The sequence below is a fragment of the Eptesicus fuscus genome, chromosome 2 (genome assembly GCF_027574615.1).
Source record: "Eptesicus fuscus isolate TK198812 chromosome 2, DD_ASM_mEF_20220401, whole genome shotgun sequence".
In the NCBI taxonomy this organism is placed as follows: Eukaryota; Metazoa; Chordata; class Mammalia; order Chiroptera; family Vespertilionidae; genus Eptesicus; species Eptesicus fuscus.
In genome coordinates this window covers 319,539-334,643 of record NC_072474.1, presented here as the reverse complement: position 1 = coordinate 334,643, position 15,105 = coordinate 319,539, and the positions used below count along the sequence as shown (strand labels likewise).

The window sequence follows — 15,105 nt, the reverse complement described above, 5'->3', positions numbered from 1 at the left end:
TTGAATTTAATGAAAATTATTTCAATTTGGCTTCAATTAGAGAATGACTGTACCAAGGAGCTATCTTAAAAACTATCAGAAAAATACAAATAATCTGATTCTTTAACAGTTTCATAGCTGTTTAGTCATTTGTTATGAAATTATCATCTAAGCATGTCTTCATGCTTATAGTCATTCTTAATTCACACACACACATACAACACTCTGATCCTAATATTAAATTCTAAATAATTTATTGTAGAATAAAATAGACATGGTTCCTGCCTTTGTATTTGCCAGTCACTGGAAACTGGTGAAAATATTGAGGAACTTTAAAGCATGAAGTGGTTTGTTTGCTTACATACTTTACAGTAGGTGGGACTTAATTCTTTTAACTCTTATGTCACTTAACAGTTTTAACTGTGGAGAAAATTGGCATGATCCTGTTAAATGTAAGGTAAGTTTGGCATTTTCATTTTTAAATAACAGAGCACTTCTAAGACTTGTTTACTGAAAACTACAGCCCACAATTTTGTTATCTATCCAGTAATAGATAAAATATTTTATTTTGCCCTTTTTATTTCAAATGATCATTACATCAAATGATCATTACAGAGCATTCCTTAGGAATAAGTCAACTCCTGATATTATCAGGATAATGATAGTTAAGGCACCTTCCTTAGTAGGCTTTGTATTTGGCTAAGGGGAATGGCACACCGTGGAGCTGAAATTCTAATCAAGCTCTAGGTTCTCTATTCTATTCAGCCAGAGAAAGTCCTCCTTTGGTTCAATTTTTATATACTTGATATTAAAACTACAGGATTTCCTTGATTTAAAAGGAAGTAAACCCAGTAATAATCTTGTCCTTTGGGTTTTATATTTAAGTTTGACTGAATTTGTGTTGAAGTAATTTACTATTAAGTCTTTTGTTGTAACCTAACAGTTGTTGTTCTGTGTTTTTTTTCCCAAACAGTGGTTGAAGAAGTGGATTAAAAAGTGTGATGATGACAGTGAAACCTCTAATTGGATTGCAGCCAACACAAAGGTTGGTATTTTCCTTCAGTAAACTTGTGGTAATGAACTGATAAGGACAGGTACGTCAGCATTAGCAAAAAAACAGTAAGTTTACCTGGTTAAGGGCCTTGTTTTACCTTTTTCTTGATTACGGTTTTTTTTGTTTTTTGTTTTGTTTTGTTTTGTTTTATCCAGAATGATTGCCTATTAATTTTTTCTTTATTTTAGTTTTGAGTTTATTTTATTGAATACTATAGTGTAATATGCACAGGACTCTACTTTAAATTTTTTCTGTTCATAGAAAAGCATTAGTTTTCTATTGAAGAAAAGGCTGATAATTTTTCTACCCTGACATTTGTTATATTGCTTTTTCATATTGTTCTTGGCTTCCTTTTAGTATGCAAATGTATTGTAGAGTTTACTCCACCTAGCTTGTTTTTATTAGACTAATTTGCATTTCTGCCTTTAAAAATCCCCAGGGTTTAATTTAAGGGATTATTTCTTTTAGAACAGCATTCAGTCAGAGTAACTGAATAACTTTTTATTATATAACATTTTTAACATGTTAAACTTATATAATATGACTTATTATGAGACCTGACTCTTATGAAATATAAATCTAGGTGTAATATGGGTATCCCTTGATATTTTTTATATGTGGTGTGTGTTTTGTTTTATTTTTAAGTGCATTGCTCAGGATACTGGTTTCAAAATTCAGTCTCTTTATGACCCTGAACCACTTCTAGACAAAATCTTACAAATACAAGTAATCTTGAACACCCTTGTTTCCTATCACTAAGTAATGAACAAGCATTTGAACCCCAACTGTGTACCAGCCAATCTCTGAATAGAAAAAAATTCAATCTTTATCTCATCCAAATAGGAAGTGACTTAGATAATGAATGTTAAGGTTATTAATGGGCTGTTCATTTTTAGTATTGCCTTTCAAATGTGAAGATGATGCTTTAAATCAGTGGTTGCCAACCGGTGGTCCGTGAGGTCCGAAAGGTTGGCAACCGCTGCTTTAAATAATACTGAGTTGTTTAGCCTGTGTTAGTTAAAGCTTTGCACAGTTTCATCACCCAATCACAGGACAATAAGAGTAAGGAATGCTTAAATGATGAAGGCTAACACATGATTTTATAACAATAGTACCCTGCTTTACCCCAAAAAATTAAAAATGCGTATTTACTTCTGTCTCTCAGAAAGCATTAGCAGTGAAACTTAAGTCCTTTCACATGGTGCAATGCCCACATCTTTGAGAACTGTATGGTTAAAATATTTTTGTGCTCTCTAAAACCATCATGATAAGTATAATGGTTTTCATGAGTGCATTGCTGAAAACCTTACTGTAGTGTCAGGAAGTGTGGTTACTTTTGTTATTTTAAAAAAACTCCTCGCTTGCCTCATTTTTTGAAAATTGAGGATTTCTCCACCAAATATGTTCATTAAAGCCCTAGAATCCTTAAATATTCTTTTTAAAACTAGTGTTTAGAATAGGGCAGCTATATTTTCAATAAATAGTTGGCTTAAACTCTCACCCACTTTCTACATCTAGAGAAATCACAAATACTCTAAACCCCCAAAGATGTTTAAAGGAGGGAATATAGGTTTGAATATGTTTGACTGATTAGAAAATAGATTATTGGGGAAGAATAGTAATCCTATATAATAAAAGGCTAATATGCAAATCAACCAAATGGCAGAATGACTGGTCTCTATGACACACACTGACCACCAGGGGGCAGATACTAAATGCAGGAGCTGCTCCCTGGTGGCAGTGCACTCCCACAGGGGGAGTGCCCCTCAGCCTCTCCCGTCTCAGTGGCAGCGCTAAGGATGTCCGAGAGCTCCCGGATTGGGAGAGGGTGCAGGCCAGGCTGAGGGACGGACACACAAACACAAACACACACACACACCCTGAGTGCACAAATTTTGTGCACCGAGTCTCTAGTTTGTAATAAGAAAGTTACCTACTTGGTAGGTTATTGTTTGTTTTCTAATATATTTTTATTGATTTTCGAGAGCAATGAAGAGGGAGAGCGAGATAGAAACATCAGTGATGAGCCCTAGCCGGTTTGGCTCAGTGGATAGAGTGTCGGCCTGCAGATTCGAGGGTCCCAGGTTCGATTCTGGCCAAGGGCGTGTACCTTGGTTGCAGGCACATACCCAGTGGGGAGTGTGCAGGAGGCAGCTGATCGATGTTTCTAACTCTCTATCCCTCTCCCTTCCTCTCTGTAAAAAATAAAAATAAATGAAGGAAGGAAGGAGGGAGGGAGGGAGGGAGGAGGGAAAGTGAGAGAGAGAGAGAGAGGGAGAGAGAGAGAGAGAGAGAGAGAGAGAGATATCAGTGATAAGAGAGAATCATTGATCTCTCTTCTGCACTCCCCCTACTAAGTATCATGCCCAAAACCCAGACATGTGCCCTGACCAGGAATGGAACCGTGACCTCCTGGTTCATAGGTTGATGGTCAACCACTGAGCCACACTTGGCTGGACTCAACTTGGTAGTTTTGAGTTGAAAGTGAAGAGGTTTTTTTTTCTTGAGAAGTTTCAGAAACTTTTGTTTATTTATTTATGCCCCCCCGCCATGTCCCTCGGAGTTAAAAGGGTCGCCGTGGTTAAAAGGGTCGCCGGCAGAAATCCGTAGGCCCCAGTTATGTGCAAGCAACTGCTCTGGTGCTACAGCCTGACCCCCGAGAAACTTTTATTTATTATCAGCTCCTTAAACAAATATGCAGATTGTTGATGGTATCCTAACATATTGAGAACTTCATACTATTTAGTTAATTATAACAAAGATAAGTAGAGTGAAACATATTTTAGGCCTGGAACTTGCTTCTTTGAGAAAATGTAAAATTTCTTATGTGTGTGATTTCAAATTTTTGATTTAACCCATTGTACACCATAAGCGTATGTAGATGCAAGCAGTGGACCTTCCCCACATGCCACGTGCGTCTATAAAACAAAATGTTTTCCCTAAGTGGCAGCTCTGACCAACTTTAAAATCATTTTTCGTGAGAATTTTAGCTGAAAATATTTAGGAACATCTGAATTGTGAGTAATATTTTTATAATATTCATTGCAAATTGATTTTTTTAAATTCAAAATACCGTGGCGTATGGGGATGGTTTTTGTTTTTGGATGCGTGGTAGTTAACTGGTTAAAATGTATGATTAAAAATTGCCATATTGACTTATTTCAAATAACTGTAGTTTATGGGTAGTGTTGTCTGTTTCACAAAGGCTGAATTATACAAATAATATAATGAGTAATACTTGCGTCTTGTGGTAGTTACAGACATCAAACAAATACAGCAAAAACACAAGCTTTATATCTTTATTTTCTTTTAAATAATGGGTGTTTGATTTTTCTAGATTTTTTTAAAAGACAAAAACAGTAGGCCTGCAGGTTAATAACTTTGGCTCACTAGCAAAAAAGAAAATGATACAGACTCGAGGGATAAAAGTCATGACCTGTGTAGCACAGTTATAAATGGACCACAATGAGAAGAATTTAAAGCAAGAATATTTGGCAGAAGGAAGTTGGGAACCTCAATAGCCACAAAAAGAATTTACCAGTTTCACTTGCCTATTGAGGCCAAATTGCTTGAGTGTGAATCCTTCCTCTATCATTTGCTACCTATGTGACCTTGGACTAGTTTCTTTGCTTTCTCTCCCTTAGTTTATTCATCTGAAAAATGGAAATAAGAATAGCACTACTATAAGGATTATAAATTAATGCATATAAAACACTGAGAACAATGTGATATACAAGAAGTACTCAATAATTATTTTTAGATGACACTAAAGACAGAACTATATTTACATGAACAGACTTTTATCTTCCATAAAACTATTATTACTGTCTATGGCTAAAAGTACTTTAAAAATATTTTGTCCGCCAACCCCACTAAAATCCTTAAATTCTTGTGCATCTTAACAGCCAGTAATAATGTTAACAGATCATTTTCAGTAGTTCTTATTAATTATTCCATGCTGTTCTAAGTGCTTTACATGTATTAATCACAGTAAATGTGATATCAAAAATAAACCAAATCTAGAACGGGCTTCTTCTCAGTGGTAGTAATACAACCTAGTGTAGCATTGACACCAACTTTATAGTTTCTCTTCATAGGAATGTCCCAAATGCCATGTCACAATTGAGAAGGATGGCGGTTGTAATCACATGGTCTGTCGTAACCAGAACTGTAAAGCAGAGTTTTGCTGGGTGTGTCTTGGCCCTTGGGAACCACATGGATCTGCCTGGTAGGTTGGGGAAATGAAGGGAAGGATATGTTCACAAGTATGTGATAAATGCTGCATATTATGAATAAGGTTTCTACCTCATGGAAATCACCATCTAATTTGGGAGCTAGCTAAATGAATACAGTGTGTGATTAGTGTTAGAAGTAGGTCAAGATATCCAGAGAGAAGGATTAATTAGGCATATTTCACAGATAAGGTAATAATTGAGATGAATTTTAAGGAGGACTAAGTTCATTTGCTTGGAAAAGTGTTAGGAAAACATTCAGGGCAAAAGGAGCAGCATGAACAAAGGTAGAATGATGTGAACATGCATGATTTATTCAGAGAAGAGTTGCATTGTCTGATATATATCTCTCTAGACAACAGTTGAAGAAAACTAAGAGACTGATGGCAAAACCCAGCATGCAGGTGTGTTTTACTTACCCTGTCAAAAAGTTTGTCCCAAATTTGGAAAATTACCCAATGCATTTCAGATTTTTAGCTTCTTTTTGAAACATAGGCACAGGCCTGCATTTCTGTTTGACAGCAATCACCTGGAATTGATGGCTAACCTTTCCTTTTCAGTTATGTTTCCCCAAAACTGAAGATTAAGGGCATTTGCATTTATCATGATGGCACTAATCACATTTCAGTAGAAATAGATATCTTTGCTCCATGCATATTAATTTTTTTAATATATTTTTATTGATGTGGAGAGAGGAAGGGAGAGGGAAAGAAAGATGGAAACATCAATGATGAGAATCATTAATCAGCTGCCTCCTACACGCCCACTACTGGGAATCGAACCCACAACCCGGGCATGTGCCCTTGACCGGAATCGAACCTGGGACCTTTCAGTCCACAGGCCGCCGCTCTATCCACTGAGCCAAGCCAGCTAGGGCCCATGCATATTTCTTACTCATTTGGAGAAATGCAAGTTAGACTGAGAATGCCTTCAATTTTGAGAAAAATAGGAGTTAGTACATCTTTTGGTAAAAGTGAAAATATTTGAGTGTCATAATATTCAAATGACCTGTTTCACTGATTTGAGTTATCTGCCTATCCCCTATTGGCCTTTGAGTTTGTGGTCCCTCATAAGTTGTGGGGAATAGGACCTAAAGTAGTTTGGACACTTGTCAGAAGGATTTTAGAGGCGTGACATGATCGGGTCTGTTATTTAGATGAGAAAGCTCTCTGTTACTTTCTTACTTACATTGTCTCATGATTATGGCTGCTTTATAGAAGGTAGATGGGAGGGGAATAAATTGTAGGTTCAAGTCCAGATGACAAAGATATGAACTTCAGACAATGGCAAGTCTTCTCTGTTCATTTATTGGAACTTTCATTAGTTTCATTAACTAGAGGAATAGTATCAGGAGGGATTACTTGTCTGAAATTAATTCCAAGCCAGGTAAAAATTAATTGGAAGTAAAGAAAGTGATTTTGCTGCTGTCAGAGCCATGAAAGGGTGTTTGGGTTTTCACCAGATAGATACTTTGGATTTTAAGAAGGCAAACTAGGATTAGAATATTCAGAAACTAATAAATTCAGTCTAGTGTATTTTTAAAAGCCTAGTGAAGGGGAGAGGGAATGTGGAAGAAGAGTTATTAAAGAGATGTACTTTTGTGTGTAAGGTAATCTCTCATCACAACTTAAATTTTAAATGAGCTGTATTGAAAACTAAAAAGGGTGCAAAACAAATGGATACCAAAGAATAAACAGTGGCCTGGACCAGGGTGTCAGAAACGTAGTTTGGACAATGTCAGAAGGGTTTAAGGGCGTGACATGATCAGGTCTGTTATTTAGATGAGAAGGCTCTCTGCTATGTTCTTACATACATTGTCTCATGATTGTGGCTGCTTTGTAAAGGATGGATGGGAGGGGAATAAATTGTAGGTTCAAGTCCTGATGACAAAGATATGAACTTAAGACAATGCCTTTTGCCATGGCTAGGGTTACAAATGATTCATGCTCTGCTTTCTTTCTTTCTTTCTTTTTTTTTTTAAATATATTTTATTGATTTTTCACAGAGAGGAAGAGAGAGGGATAGAGAGTTAGAAACATCGATGAGAGAGAAACATCGATCAGCTGCCTCTTGCACACCCCCTACTGGGGATGTGCCCGCAACCAAGGTACATGCCCTTGACCGGAATCGAACCTGGGACCCTTGAGTCCGCAGGCTGACGCTCTATCCACTGAGCCAAACCGGTTTTGGCGATGCTCTGCTTTCTTGTTTGAATCTGAAAATGCCTCAGAATCTTCAAAATAGTATTCCAAGAGCACTATCAGTTTTCTAAGTTAGAAATATAGATGATTCCTATTTGCTTTTCTGCTTTAAAATCCTTAGTAATGTTGGCAGAGTAAAGCCCAGAATGAATTGAGGCTTATAAATATCTAAAAAAATAAAAGAAAAAATTTTAAGGATTATCAGATTCTAAGAAGAAGAGGTGTTAATATTTGACCAGTAGAGGGCAAGGAGGGGTGATCTTTGGACTAAATTGAGTAGAATAATTATTGGTAAGAGAAGATTATAACCCAAGCTGGGGGGGAATTAATCTCCTGACCTAGGTAAATTGTGGTCCGGGTTATTTTAAAAACTTGAAGATGAGCTCAGTGAGACATTGTTGGTCTGAGTAATTTTGGAAAATAGAGAGATACCAAAGACTGGAAGCAGACAACATATGTAATTCAAGTTTCCAAATTTTGTGATTCCACAAACTACATATGAGCCACATAACTTTAATTTTTCTCTTCTGTTAAATCCCAGAATCCAATAGTATTATTAGGATGATGGATTAGGGAATGTCTTACAGATCTCAGTAAGATACTTCATTGTAAACTGAGAAGTTTGTGGCCTGGGCTGTGGATATAGAGAGGGAGGGATATTTGGGATTAATTGAATGATATCTTGGAGTATAGATAATGGATTTGTGTCTTTCTGATCCTAATGGAATGCTTTATTGGTTTGCTGAAAGGCTTTGTCCTTACCTGTTTTGTTTTGTAGTTTTTTCCTCTACATAAACTGTATACTGCTTTTCTGATCAGTTTCACTGATGACATTCTTAAACTAATCTTTCATTTGGGGTAACATCAAAGAGAGATATTAAATATATAGGTCATCAAAATCCTGAAGAACTTGACAAGCTGGAATAATGATCCAGTTTAACAGGATTTTCTTTAGTTTAACAGAGATCGCTGTTAAAAGTTTCTGGAGACATGACAACAACATGTGAACAGTGTACTCACTTGCTAAGAGCATGGGCCTCAGTTGGCATACAGTGCATGAGTTCAATTCCCAGCTCTGAAACTGTATTTTTGCAGCTTTAGTTTTTTACCTATCTTCTCAAAACTAGTTCTTCATCTACTCAGTGAGGATAATAATAATACACATTTTATAGGTGGTTGAGAGAATTAAATGTGATAGTACATTTAAAGTTCTTAGTAAGTGTATTGTATATTGCAATCACTCAATAAATACCAGCTGCTTTCATAAATAGGCTTCCATAAAAGAAGAGGTAGAGAGTAAGCAGGACAAGGGAAGTGCCTGTCTTATTCACCTCCAATGACTTCTCCTTCTCCCAGCTCCTCGCTTTATCTATCATTCAGTTTTCAGTGACGCTTATAAATTGTAATAGCATATACAACAAATAGCAATAGCATCTATTACTGTTGTAGTCCATCAACTATTAGTCTATAAAAGAGAAGAGAAGGTGAGTAGTAACTCTGGAAAAATTGGAAATATTTGGCTTAAATAATAGTCAGCCTAGGAGATGAGATGATCCCTTTCTTCAGAAATTGGGTTAGAAAAGTTCAAATTTTAGTCAGTAAATGAAGTGCTAGAATGACAGCGTTTTCTAATGATTATAGGTGAGCTGATTTGGAATGGACTACCTCAGAAAGTAGGAAATTCCCTATTACTAGACGGAGGACTGATATTCTATTACAGAGAGAATTCAAGCACTAGATGTGGATTAGATTTAACACTGAGCACCTTTCAGTATAGTAACTATCATTATAATGATAGAACCCTGGGTATTTTAGCACCTCAGTTTATCTGTATCTGTATAAAGCAGAATATTGGTTCTAAATAATCTCTAAATCCAGGCTACAATTCTATTCCCTTTTTTATTTATGGAATCTTCTTACTTTAAGGTACAACTGTAACCGCTATAATGAGGATGATGCAAAGGCAGCAAGAGATGCACAGGAGGTAAGTACACTTATTTTGGGGTAACAGTTGAATAAGATGTGCATTGTATGTTTATTAAGGAATAAATTAGCAGGAGTTCTCAATTTTGAAAGATTCATGGGACTATACTCCAGTAAATACTGGGTATCTATGTACATTTAGAAAGGGAAACTTATCCAAAATGCATATCAGGAGCATTTCTATTTATAGGTGTGTCTGCTTTCTTTTAATCTAGACATTCCAGGTTTTAGTAGTCATGGTGTCAAGATTTTCCCTCCCCAACAAGGAGACTAGAGAACAGTAATTGTTCAATAGTCTGCTGCAATTTATATGCAGTCACTTATTTTTAATTCTTTTTTTTTTTTTAACCTCGTTCATTAAGAAGCTGTTTTGGAATGGACTGCCTCAGGAGATGGGGAATTACATATCACAGGATGTGGGACACAACCACTATTATAGAAGGGATTCAAACAATTTGGGTGTAGGTTTAGATCCAACAACATTTTTAATTCCTTTCAGCCTGTGATTCTATCACAATTGTAGACTCCTGGCATTCCTTACATGCCATCCGTCCCATGTTGGAATTCCCCAGTTGTCCCCGAAATATTTCCAAATGGTTTTCCTTGCAAGGATATAATCCAGAACATGACCTGTTGCTTCTTATTTCACTTATTTAAAAATATTTTTTTATTGATTTCAGAGAGGAAGGGAAGGGGAGAGATAGAAACATCAATGATGAGAGAGAATCATGGATTGGCTGCCTCCTGCATGCCCCCTATTGGGGATCAGGCCCAAACTTGGGCTTGTGCCCTGACCTGGAACCCTGACCTCCTGGTTCATAAATCAAAGCTCAGCCACTTAGCCATACAGGCCAGGCTCTTGTTTTTCTTTTTAAACATTCTTTTAAAATTTATTTACAATAAAAAATACCATAAATACAGCAGAGAGAGAGAGAGAGAGAGAGTGTGTGTGTGTGTGTGTGTGTGTGTGTGTGTGTAACCTAATCTCATATTGTTAGAAGTGGAACTTCTATGTCTTTTTTTGTTTTGTTTTTTGAGAAATTCTATTTTGTATTTATAAATGATAAGTAGTGGTTCATAGACTTTCACAATATTTGTGGTCCTTTTAAAAGGGAAAATACCTGCAAATTCCAATATTGATTTAGTTTATATTCATTGTAATTTTACTTAAATATGTTTAAACATAAAACCATCTGTAGCCCTGGCCAGTTTGGCTCAGTGGATAGAGCGTCGGCCTGCGGACTCAAGGGTCCCAGGTTCAATTCCGGTCAAGGGCATGTACCTTGGTTACGGGCACATCCCTGGTAGGTGTGCAGGAGGCAGCTGATTGATGTTTCTCTCTCATCGATGTTTTTGGCTCTCTTTCCCTCTCCCTTCCTCTCTGTAAAAAAATCAATAAGATATACTTAAAAAAACACAACCATCTGTAAACCCTTATGCTTTTATACAACTAAACCAAGAGAACTCCAAAACCAGTGAAACTCAAGTTAAAATTAATTTGAAAGATGTTGTTTGCTAAAATTAAATTACCATTGATAGCCCTACTTGGTGTGGCTCAGTTGATTGGGCGTTGTCCAGTGTACCAAAAGGTTGCCAGTTTGATTCCCAGTCACGGCACATGCCTGGGTTGCTTGCTCAATCCCCAAGTAGGGGGCATGTAGGAGGCAACTGATCAATATTTCCCCCTCACATTGATGTTTTTCTCTCTCCCTTCTTCTCTCTAAAAATTGGGGGGAAAATTTTTACTGTTGATGGATTGCTGTACGTGGCTGGTTTTGAATAGTTTATTACATTTGAATAAGTGTATTGTGAATCAATAAATCAAAAATTAAGAACAAAGAGCTCATAACTTAAGCCAATTATTATCCTCAAATTCCAAAATAGAATAGAACAGGAATACTATAGAGAAAATAGGACTTTTTTGTGTGTGATAAAAACTTAAAAGTATCTTAGAAACACAGGTTTAACTTTATTTACAAAAATAGCAGCTGGATGTGTCTTACCCCTGGTCTAAGCATTCAGATTTTCTTGTTTGTTTGTTTTCCAAAGTATTTTCATGTCGCTGATTGGTTTTCTCAATCTAGATTCTGTTGTTTGATTTAAAAGTTGGTTTTATTGTCTGGTCATCCTGGCTCAGTGGTTGAACATCGACCTATGAACCAGGAGGTTATGGTTCGATTTCTTGTCAGGTCACATACCCAGGTTGCGGGCTCAATCCCCATTGTAGGGTGTGCAGGAGGCAGCCGATCAATGATTCTCTCTCATCATTGATGTTTCTATCTCCCTCTCTCTTCCTCTCTGAAAGCAACAAAAATATGTATATATTTTTTTAAGTTGGTTTTATTCGCAGTGATGGTATGGATTTTCTTTAATGTTAAATTTTAGACCTATTTTAATAAGCTGTTTAAGAATTGTTGGTCATATTATATCAAGTCTTACACGTTTTAATATGGCAATTTAGGTTTTCTGTTTCATCTTGGGAATTTGACAGGCTTGAAAATATTAGTGCTTTGGGGTAGGTCAGTGGTCGGCAAACTCATTAGTCAACAGAGCCAAATATCAACAGTACAACAATTGAAATTTCTTTTGAGAGCCACATTTTTTAAACTTCTTCTAACGCCACTTCTTCAAAATAGACTCGCCCAGGCCGTGGTATTTTGTGGAAGAGCCACACTCAAGGGGCCAAAGAGCCACATGTGGCTCGCGAGCCGCAGTTTGCCGACCACAGGGGTAGGTAAAATGCCAGGCAAATTATTTTTCATGTATATATTTTTACATCTAGTTGCTGTAATTTTTATATTAAGATACACAATAACAATATCCTATCTAATAAAAGAGTAATATGCAAATTGACCATCAATCCAACACACAAGATGGCTGCTCCCATGTGGTCAATGATGGCTGCCCCCATGTGGACACAAGATGGTCACCACAAGATGTCCAGCAGGGAAGGGCAGTTGGGAGGGACCAGGCCTGCAAAGGGAGGGCAGTTGTGGGCGATCAGGCCAGCAGGGGAGGGCAATTAGGGGTGACCAAGCTGGCAGAGGAGGGAAGTTGGGGGTGACTGGGCCTGCAGGGAAAGGCAGTTGGGTGAACCAAGCCTGCAGGGGAGGGCAGTTTGGAGGGACCCAGGCCTGCAGGGGAGGGCAGTTGTAGTGGGCCAGACCAGCAGGGGAGAGCAGTTAGGGGTGACCGGATCGGCAGAAGAGGGCAGTTGCGGGGGACCAGGCCTGCAGGGGAGGGCAGTTGGGGGAGACCAGGCCGGCAGGGGAGGGCAGTTAGGAGTGACCAGGCTGGAAGGGAAGGGCAGTTAGGGGCAATCGGGCTATCAGGGGAGTGGTTAGGGAGTGATCAGGCCAGCAGGCAGAAGCGGTTAGGGGCAGGCAGGAAGGCAGGCAGGCAAGCAGTTGGGAGCCAGCAGTCCTGGATTGTGAGAGAGATGTCCGACTGCCCGTTTAGGCTTGATCCTAGGATCGGGCAGTCGGACATCCCTTGAGGGGTCCCAGATTGGAGAGGGTGCAGGCTGGGCTGAGGGACACACACCCCCGTGCACGAATTGCATGCACTGGGCCCTTAGTTTTTAATAATGATTGGATGTAATGGGCATAATTTTCCAGGGTGTAAGCATTGATTTTGATATCTACCCGACTCTTGAAGTAGCATGGCTTGTATAGATTTTTTTGAGATGTTTCAATGTTGTATGATATTAGATCATGTTAGTAGTGTCTGTGCTGTTAATTAGCTTTAAGGCATGAGGAGAGGAAGAGAGAGAAGGTGATGGTAAAAGAAAAGAAATATGTATCTGGTATGAAACCCTTTCATAGTGGTAGCATTTAATAAGCATTTATTATAATCATTTTCTACATATTAGGTATACATAATAAGATTACTTTTTATTATTTTATTTATTTTAAAATATATTTTTATTGATTTTAAAGAATAAAGGAGAAGGAGAGAGAGATAGAAACATCAATGATGAGAGAGAATCATTGATCGGCTGCCTCCTATATGCTCCCCCCTCACCCCCCGCCCCGGGGTGGGTGGGATCGAGCCTGCAACCCAGGCATGTGCCCTGACTGGGAATCAAACTATGACCTCCTGGTTCATAGGTCAAGGTCAACCACTGAGCCATGCTAAGATTACTTTTAAAAATTTTGGCTCCTCTGGAGAAGTACAGTGTAATGGAAGAGACCTATGTAAATTATTTTTGCCGTGTGATAAATAATATAAAGCAAATCTAGACCAGATATTATATTGCTTCTTTGTTACTACTTCATCTGATTTAAAAATTTTTTTACTGTAACTGCAATACCAATTGTTTGTATATATATTTATTATATATTATAGCATATTATGTTTAAATTATACTATATATAGTTTGAAAGCAATACTTTGTTAATATTGCCAACTCTCCAGTGTTCAAATGTCCCATTTATTTCCTAAGTTTTTTTAAATAATTGCTTCAAATCAGAATCCACACAGGTCCACAAAATGGATTTGATTGATATCTCTTGAGTCTCATCTAATCTTTAAATCCTCCCTTTCTCTCTCTCTCTCTCTCTCTCTCTCTCTCTCTCTCTCTCTCTCTCTCTCCTCTCTCTCCTCTCTCTCCTCTCTCCTCTCTCCTCTCTCCCCTCTCCTCTCTCCCCTCTCCCCTCTCCCCTCTCCCCTCTCCCCTCTCCCCTCTCCCCTCTCTCCTCTCTCCTCTCTCCTCTCTCCTCTCTCCTCTCTCCTCTCTCTCTCTCTCTCTCTCCTCTCTCTCTCTCTCTCCTCACTCTCTCTCTCTCTCTCTCTCTCTCTCTCTCTCTCTCTCTCTCTCTCTCTCTCTCTCTCTCTCTCTCCCCCTTGCCATTATTTGTAGGGGAAACTACATTATTTTGCCTTCCAGAATTTTCCATATTTTTTATTTTGCTGATTGCAGCTCTCTGGTGTCATTTAATAGGTTCTTCTATCCCTGTATTTCCTGAAAGTGATGGTTAATTCCAGATACTTGAATTCAGTCTCAGTTTGGGAAGGAAGGGGGTGTGGAGAGGACATAAAACTCTTAGCTGTTTTATAGTGTGTCGGGAGATATAAGGTGTCTGGTTGCTTCTCTGTTTTCTACTTTTTTTAAAAAAAATTTATATTAGAGAGGGGACGAGAGAAAGAGAGAAACATCAATTTGTTGTTCCACTTATTTATGCATTCATTGGTTGATTCTGACCAGGGATGGAACCCACAACTTTTGTGGATAGGGATGACACTTGCCAATTGAGCTACCTGGCCAGGGATGCCTCTCTGTTTTCTACTTCAAAATATTGATGCTTCTTGCATATTTTATATTTTATCACACACTGTAAAACAGTGATATTCCGTAGAATTTTCTATAATGACAAAAATGTGCTTTATTATCACTGTCCAATTCAGTAGCCACTGACCACGTGTGGCTATGGAGTACTAAAGAACTGAATTTTTTTTTTACCCTAGCTGGTTTGGCTCAATGGATAGAGTGTCAGCCTGCAGACTGAAAGGTCCCAGGTTCAATTCTGGCCAAAGGCACATGCCTGGGTTGCGGGCTCGATCCCCAGTAGGGGGCGTGCAAGAGGCAGCCAATCAATGATTCTCTCACATCATTGATGTTTCTATCTCTCTCTCCCTCTCCCTTCCTCTCTGAAAT

General features: G+C 38.1%; 1 protein-coding gene and 1 pseudogene across 1 annotated transcript in view; one reads left to right on the top strand and one right to left on the bottom strand.

Moving 5' to 3' along the window:
• The window catches only part of ARIH1 (ariadne RBR E3 ubiquitin protein ligase 1), a 169,919-nt gene that overhangs the window by 146,498 nt on the left and 8,316 nt on the right, over window positions 1-15,105 (top strand). The window contains exons 8-11 of the mRNA XM_054725134.1: window positions 394-436; window positions 953-1,024; window positions 5,131-5,261; window positions 9,393-9,450. Coding sequence (XP_054581109.1) covers window positions 394-436; window positions 953-1,024; window positions 5,131-5,261; window positions 9,393-9,450 — 304 coding nt within the window. The remainder of the gene's footprint in view (window positions 1-393; window positions 437-952; window positions 1,025-5,130; window positions 5,262-9,392; window positions 9,451-15,105) is intronic.
• LOC114235096 (small nucleolar RNA SNORA76) lies at window positions 3,601-3,717 on the bottom strand (annotated as a pseudogene).